This window comes from Mustela nigripes, chromosome 13 (assembly GCF_022355385.1).
Source record: "Mustela nigripes isolate SB6536 chromosome 13, MUSNIG.SB6536, whole genome shotgun sequence".
In the NCBI taxonomy this organism is placed as follows: Eukaryota; Metazoa; Chordata; class Mammalia; order Carnivora; family Mustelidae; genus Mustela; species Mustela nigripes.
In genome coordinates, this window is record NC_081569.1 from 49,063,087 (window position 1) to 49,071,166 (window position 8,080).

General features: G+C 38.9%; 1 protein-coding gene across 1 annotated transcript in view; it reads right to left on the minus strand.

Moving 5' to 3' along the window:
• RPGRIP1 (RPGR interacting protein 1) overlaps window positions 1–8,080 on the minus strand; it is a 34,459-nt gene that overhangs the window by 17,298 nt on the left and 9,081 nt on the right. The window contains exon 6 of the mRNA XM_059372390.1: window positions 416–528. Within this exon, the coding sequence (XP_059228373.1) occupies window positions 416–528 (113 nt within the window). The remainder of the gene's footprint in view (window positions 1–415; window positions 529–8,080) is intronic.

An 8,080-nucleotide genomic window follows, 5' to 3' on the forward strand; every position in this document is an offset into this window, starting at 1 on the left:
GCAAGTCCTCATTTATACCAAACCAAGATAGTGATCCTTTCATCAGAGACTGTATCAAGAGACTTCTATTCATTCACAATGTAAATTTAACTAAATAAATTTAATTTCCCATCAGGTTCATTAAAATTGCATCATTGGGGTGCCTGGATGGCTCAGTTGGTTATGTGTCTGCCTTCAGCTCAGGTCATGGTCCCGGGTCCTGGGATGGAGTCCCACGTGAGCTCCTTGCTCAGCAGGGAGCTTGCTTCTCCCTCTGCCTGCCTCTCCCCCTGCTTGTGCGCTCTGACAAATAAATAAATAAAATCTTTAAAAAATAAATAAATAAAATGAATTATTTTCACCTATGTGGCTGTTATGCACAATATCATTATTTACAACCTTGTCTCACACTTAATGATTACCCTGGTGTACTTACTGCCTTAGGACATTTCAGAGATACCGGTGTCACTATTTCATCACTATCTGTAGTTTGTGCTTCACTGACTTCAGAAGCCTGTTCACAGGATTCTTTATCTACAAGAGAAAAGGCTGCAGTTACAGAACTATTTCCAAGCACCCTATCTAGCCCTCTACCTACCTCTTCAATCTATTCTCTGGCCACTGGTTTTGAGTACCTGGGTTTTGGCTTCATTTACTGAGAATCAAATCCTCTTTTTCAAAGATTCACTTATTCAGAAGCTTCCCAAACAAGGAATTCACTTTTGGAAAGAAAGAAAAGAAAAGAAAAGAAGAAAAAAGAAAAAAGAGAGAGAGAGAGAAAGAAAGAAAGGGAGGGAGGGAGGCAGGGGAAGAGAAAAGACGAAAGGAAAAGAAAAAGAAAGAAAAGGAAGGAAGGAAGGGAGAGAGAGAGAAAGAAAGAGAGAGAGAGAGAGAAGGAAAGGATGAAGAAAAAAGGGAGAGAGAAAAGGAGAGAAGGAAGGAACAAAGGAAGGAAGGAAAGAAGGGAGAGAGAAAAAGAAAGGGAGAGAGGGAGGAAGAAAGGAAAGGAAAGGAAGGAAGGAAGGAAGAATGGAAGAAAGAAAGAGAAAGAAGGAAGAATGGCAGGAAAGAAAATAGAAAGTTGGTCCTTTCATAGGGACTGGAGAAAATGACCAAGTCAAAAAAAAAAGCAGTGTAATCAGGGTATGGCAGATTGTATTTTCCAGACAGGCTCAAACAATACCTCCCGTCCCACATGCTCTCATTATGTAACCCTAATATTCCTAATATTTTTTATTAAACATTTGAAATTCCCTTTTGTAGAATGACTTCCAGATCTTTTGCTCATGTTTCTATAGGGTTGTCTTTTTCTAATTGATTTGTAGGGGTTCTGTATATTTTTTGAATTTGAGCCTTTTGTTTGTTACACGTGTTGCAAAGATCATTTCCGTTCTGTAGCTTGCCTGCTTAATCTTTTGCTAAACAGAAATTCTTACTTTTAAAGTAGTCGACTTTGGGGTACCTGGGTGGCTCAGTCAGGTCATGATCCCCGGTCCTGGGATCAAGCCCCGCCTCCTGCTCCCTGCTCAGCAGGGAACCTGCTTCTCCCTCTCCCTCTGCACCTCCCCCGCCCCCCCCATGCATGCACATTCGCACTCTAATAAGATCTTAAAAAAAAAAACAAGTCAACTATCAATATTTTTTTTATGACTAGTACATTCTGTTTTTATTTTTCAAAGTAGTTGTACTGTTTTACATTCCATCGGTAATGTATGAGGTTTCAATTTTTTCACATCTTCACTAACACATGGTACAGTCAACCTCTGGAATATATCAGTTCTAGCTGGTGTGTACTGGTATCTCACTGCTATATTATTTTGCATTTTCCTCATAACTAATGCTGTTGAGCATCTTTTTGTATGTTTATTAGCCATTCAAGAATATTCTTAGTGAGGGGCGCCTGGGTGGCTCAGTCATTAAGCATCTGCCTTTGGCTCAGGACAGGATCCCAGGGTCCTGGGATTGAGCCCTGCCCCAGGCTCCCCGCTCTGCGGAAGCCTGCTTCTCCCTCTCCTGCTCCCCCAGCTTGTGTTCCCTCTCTCACTATCTCTTTCTGTCACATAAATAAATAAAATCCTAATAAATAAATAAATAATTTAAAAATCTTCAACAACAAATAAGAATGGGAGTTGGATTTTGTGATAGGCTTTTTTCTCTATTGAGATCATATTATTCTATTAATACAGAGTATTAAATCAATTTTCTCCTGTTAAACTAAATTTGCATTCCAGGAATAAATCTCAGTTGATCATGGTGAGCAAACCTTTTAATATTTTTATATTTTGTTGGATTGGTTTGCTAATATTTCATTTAGGATACTGCCTCTATGTTAATATTGAATAGTGGTCTATAGTTGTCTTTTCTTTTTATGTTTTAGGCTTGCTTTGGTATTAATACAATACCACTTTATAACCGATTTTATTAAGACAATACCACTTTATAACCAAATCGGTTAGAAAGTTTCCCTTGCTCTACTATTCTCAGAAAGAGACTATGAAGGATCAGCATTTTTTCTTCCTTAAATATTGATAGACTTCATCAGTGAAACATCTGGAACTGAACTTTTTTATTTGGGAAGATTTAAAATGACTAATTCTTGTCTGTACTTTTCATATGTCAACACGGATCTTCTATTTCTTCTTGAGTCAGTTCTAGTAACTTGTATCTTTCTAGTAACTTGTAAAGTTATTCATAATATCATTTTATAATCCATTTATTGCAGAGTCTATAGTGGCTTCACATTGATTCCAGATTTTGCTCATGTGTCTTTGCTCTTTTTTTCTTGATCAGCAATATCAATTAATTGCTTCTCAGCTCAAAATAAAAACTACATCACCTGCTCTGCAATGATAGAGTTGGACCCTATAAATTTTTCTTCTTTGCTAGCTGGCACCATGTTACATTTTGTCAGTAGACAGCACAAAAGAAACACTGGAGGAGGAAAATGTTTCTCTTCCTGGTTCCAGTACACAAGCAGAGTCCTGCAGAAGAGGACTTTGCTCCTACAACAGGCTTCGGTAACTTAGTGCCTTCAGCAGCTCAACAGTTTCCTGCAGAACACATTCCTAGTAGCACCTGGTTTCTGCACCAACCAGTTCTAGCAGTTTCCAGGGGCCTGCAGTACATGGGACCTCCCTGTGAGCAGTTCTCCTGGTATAACCTTCCCTCCCCCATAATCCTCCAGCCAAAGTAGCTTTGCAGTGAAATGCCACTGGCATGGAACCTCTTTGAGAATGGTTTACTTGCAGTGTTCCAGACGTCAACTTCACAGTTTCTTGGGAGTTCTGATGTACACGCAGAGCACACTTCTGTGCCATTCAATAAAATATGACTTCACTCCCTCCAGAGAAGTCTGGATTTCAGCTCTGAAAGGAGTTGTCTCCCAGACCTATCTCTTCTTTAGGTATTCTGTCTCAGCTCTGGGGATTAATGGATGCTCTTTAAATCTGCTCTTCTTGTATTTTTTAGAGTTCTTTTTACTTCTTATTAGTCAATCGTCACCCACCTCCACCCAGTTCAATCTCCTGTTATAGTCAATAACTCTTTAAACTTCTATTCAAATTACTAAGCAATTTCTTGTTGGATCTTAATTAGTATAATTATTCTAGAAAAAAGCTTATGAAATTTTTGTTGTTGTTTTCCTTTCTTTTTAAGGCTTTCAAATTTGTTGATCTTTTCAAACTAAGTTGGCTTCATTGATTTTCTCTATTCCTTTTATGTTTCATTGATTTCTCCTCTTTTCTTTATTATTTCTTTCTTTGGGTTTGATTTTTCTTACAGAGGTTGTCACTGCAGATTATCACCTCATAGTAAACTGTGGCAAGAAGCTCTCTTCAGTTTTGGTCATCAACTGGAGGCTGCCATACCTGTTCTTTTGTTATTATTATTATTATCATTAACATATAATGTATAATTTGTTTCAGGGGTACAAGTCTGTGAATCATCAGTCTTATACAATACACAGCACTCACCACAATACATACCCTCCCCAGTGTCCATCCCCCAGCAATCCCATCCCTCCCACCCACCTCCACTCAAACAACCCCCAGTTTGTTTCCTAAGATTAAGAGTCTCTTATGCTTTGTCTCCCTCTCTGGTTTCTTCTTTTTTCATTTTTTTCCCCTCTTCCCCTATGATCCTCTGCCTTGTTTCTCAAATTCCACATATCAGTGAGATCATATGATAATCGTCTTTCTCTGATTGATTTATTACACCTAGCATAATACTCTCTAGTTCTATCCATGTCATTGCAAATGGTTAGATTTCATTGTTGATGGATGCATAATATTCCTATATATATATCTACATGTAGATATATATAACATATCTTCTTTATTCATTCATCTGTTGATGGACACCTGGGTTCTTTCCATATTTTAAGCCCCACAAGCTGATATTTTTGCTTTATACAGTCATTTAAGCTAACCCATGTTCTTGGCTTTTCATTCCTTGTTGCATCTTTGTGTTTCTTCCTGGGATAACTTTTCTTCAGCCTAAAGAAGAACCTTAAAATGTAGCTTGGAAGCAAACTCTCCCTTTTGGTTTGTCATTAAATGTCTATTCTGTTTTCATTCTGGAAGAATATTTTCGTCATGTAAAGAATTCTTTGTTGGCAGTTAATTACTTTCTTTTGGCATACTGAAGGCATCTTGCCACTGATTTATGGCCATAGTTTCAACTATTGACAACTCGGTTATCCATCTTACCAAGGGACCCATGGCTATCTTCTTTTATTTATTTTTTATTTAAAAAAATTTTTTTAAAGTAGGCTCCACACCCAGCAAGGAGGTGAAGCCCAACACAGGGCTTGAACTTATGACCCTGAGATCAAGACCTGAGCTAAGATCAAGAGTTGGACAGTGGAGTGTCTGGGTGGCTCAGTTGGTTAAGTGGTTGCCTTCAGCTCAGGTCATGATCCCAGTGTCCTGGGATTAAGTCCCACATCAGGCTCCATGCTTGGCAGGGAGCCTGCTTCTCCCTCTGCCTGCTGCTCCTCCTGCTTGTACTCTCATGTGCTCTTTCTCTAGCAAATAAATAAATAAAATCTTTTTAAAAAGGAGATAGAGTTCAACACTTAACTGACTGAGCCACCCAAGTGCCCCTGTTGTTTTCTTTTAGCTGGATGCTGTTAACATTTTCTATTTGATTATTTATTTATTTATTTATTTGACAGAGAGAGATCATAAGTAGGCAGAGAGGCAGGAAGAGAGGCAGGCAGAGAGAGAGGAGGAAGCAGGCTCCCCGCCGAGCAGAGAGCCCGATGTGGGACTCGATCCCAGGACCCTGAGGTCATGACCTGAGCCGAAGGCAGTGGCTTCACCCACTGAGCCACCCAGGCGCCCTTCTATTTGATTTTACTTTCTGCATTTTGACTCTGATATGTTTAGATCTGAATTTTTTTAATTTAAATTTCAGTATTTTACTAATTCCTACACACAACATGGGGCTTGAACCCATAACTCAGGTCAAGAAGGACATGCTCCACCAATTGAGCCAGCCATATTGTATGCACCCCATATCTGTATTTTTTTTAAAAACTTATCTTACTTTCATTGAATTTCATTTCACTGAACCTTAATATCTTCTGTTAGTTCTAGAAAAATCTAAGTCATTATTACTTTAAATATTGCCTCTGCCCCCTTCTTTCTCTTCTACATTTAATTAAATATAGTTTAGACCTCTTCATTTTACCCTTTATGCTGTCTTCTCCTCTTTTGTATTTTCCACCTTGTTGTCTCTCCTTGCTTTATTCAGAATATTTTTAACAATTCTCACTTCAGTTGTATCTAATCTGTTTCTGACACATCTATTCCTCTGATAAATTTCTGTATTGAACAGTTCTATAATTTCTTTTTTTAAAAGAATTTATTTATTTATTTGACAGAGAGAGTGAATATGAGCCAGGGGGAGAGGCAGATGGAGAGGGAGAAGTGGACTTCCCAGTCAGCAGGGAGCCCAATGTGGGGCCTGATCCAGGAACCCTGTGATCATGACCTGAGCTGAAGGCAGCTGCTCAACCTACTGAGCCACCCAGGCTTCCCAGTTCTATAATTTCTACTGATTCACTTACAATTTTGCAACATATTTTTGTAAAGTCTTTGTGATTTGGGCAAAAAGATCATAAATGAATGCCAAAATTATCAAGTGAAATTTGATGAGGAAGAAGATATTAATATAGTCTCAAAATATCTTCTCATAGATTACTTAATAATTACAGAGGTAAAAATGACAACTTTTGAAAAAAGCTGGCAGATGATTTCTTTACCAAGTGATAAAAGTTAGTATCACCAATAATGGGACAAACTGACACCATGTACCTGCCAATATGATAGAATGAGGAGAACACAATATCACTTTTGTGGTATTCCTATAAAAAAAAATTCATAACCTGAACCTAATTACAAAGAAACATCAGAGAAATCCAAATTGAGGAACATTCTACGGAACAGCTCACCTATACTCTTCAAAAATGTCATTTGTCAGGAAAGATGAAGATGAGGAACTGTTCTAGATTAAAGGAAACTGAAGAGACATAACCAAATGCAATGTATGACCCTGGGTTAGATAAGGGGGGAAAAGGCTGGTAATAATGGACATTGTTGGTACAACCAGCAAATTCTGAGAATGGACTGGACATCAGGTAATATGTATCTATGATAAATTTGCAAACTTGATAACTTGAATGTGGTCATATAATTTCCTTTTCCTGGGGTGCTTGGGTGGCTCAGTGGGTTAAGCCTCTGCCTTTGCCTCAGGTCATAATCTCAGGGTCCTGGGATTGAGCCCCGCATCTGGCTCTCTGCTCAGCGGTGAGCCTGCTTCCCCCTCTCTCTGCCTGCCTCTCTGCCTACTTGTGATCTCTCTCTCTCTGTCAAATAAATAAATAAAATCTTTAAAAAAATAATTTCCTTTTCTTTGCTGAAATATGCAGTAATGGGAGGTGAGATGTACAACTTATTCTCCAATGCTTAAAAGATAAAGCGGAAAGTGGGAAAAATGCTAGAAGTTTGTGAATTTGTAAGTATATGAATTTTTCTGTCCTAGTCATGCAGCTCTTACATAAGTTTGAAATTCTTTAAAGACAGAGTTTTTTTAAAAAACTTATGATCTCAATTTTTTTTCATAGCTCCAGTTCTTTGTTGACATTTTAAAGTTCAGCTTTTATCTCCATGAAGCTAGCAAGCACTGTCTGATAATTCTAGTATCTGAAGTCCTGGTGGGCACTGGGTCAGCCCTTGTCTCTCTAGCCCTGCAAGTGCCCAGAGCACACTGATACCTCTCAGAACATAAGAGACTCAGCATGGTGCTGACTTCTGAGTCCTAGACCAAAGTGGGCAATTCTGCCCAAGGTAGACATCTTCCTATGCTGTGCAGACACCAGATTCAGACTACATCCTGTTTCTCCACCCCAAAAGTCCACCAAAAGCATGGTTCTGTCTCTCCACTACTTCTTTGAGACTGGAAATGTCTCAGAGCTGAAGCAGTACCAGCTCACTTGTCTGAGCCTCAGTCATCTTCCTGATTGAGCTAGGTAATTCTTCCCTCTTTTATGGACTATTTAATGCCTTTAAGAAATGTTAAGATCTTTAAAAAATATATTAACTTCACCTTTTTGGTTGTCATCAATGCAGGAGTTGGTCTGAATTATGATTTTGCCCATACTATAACCTGAAACCATGTCTACTTTTCACTGTAACACAAAAAAGCTTTGGCTTAATTAAAAAAATTTGGATCAACATCACAAATAAGCCAACCACACTCTTTTTCCTATTTCTTTGTAATATAACACACAAGAAATACTTGCTAGGTAACTAAACTGGCAAGTTAACTAACTTGAAATATACAGAAAGCTACTTTGAGAATTCCAGACTTGGTTGGCCTAACCCACACACTTGTAATGTAAAACTAAGCCTAGGGGGCACCTGGGTGGCTCAGTGGGTTAAGCCACTGCCTTCGGCTCGGGTCATGATCTCGGGGTCCTGGGATCGAGTCCCGCATTGGGCTCTCTGCTCAGCGGGGGGCCTGTGCTTCCCTTCCTCTCTCTCTGCCTGCCTCTCTGCCTACCTGTGATCTCTCTCTGTCAAATAAATAAACAAAATCT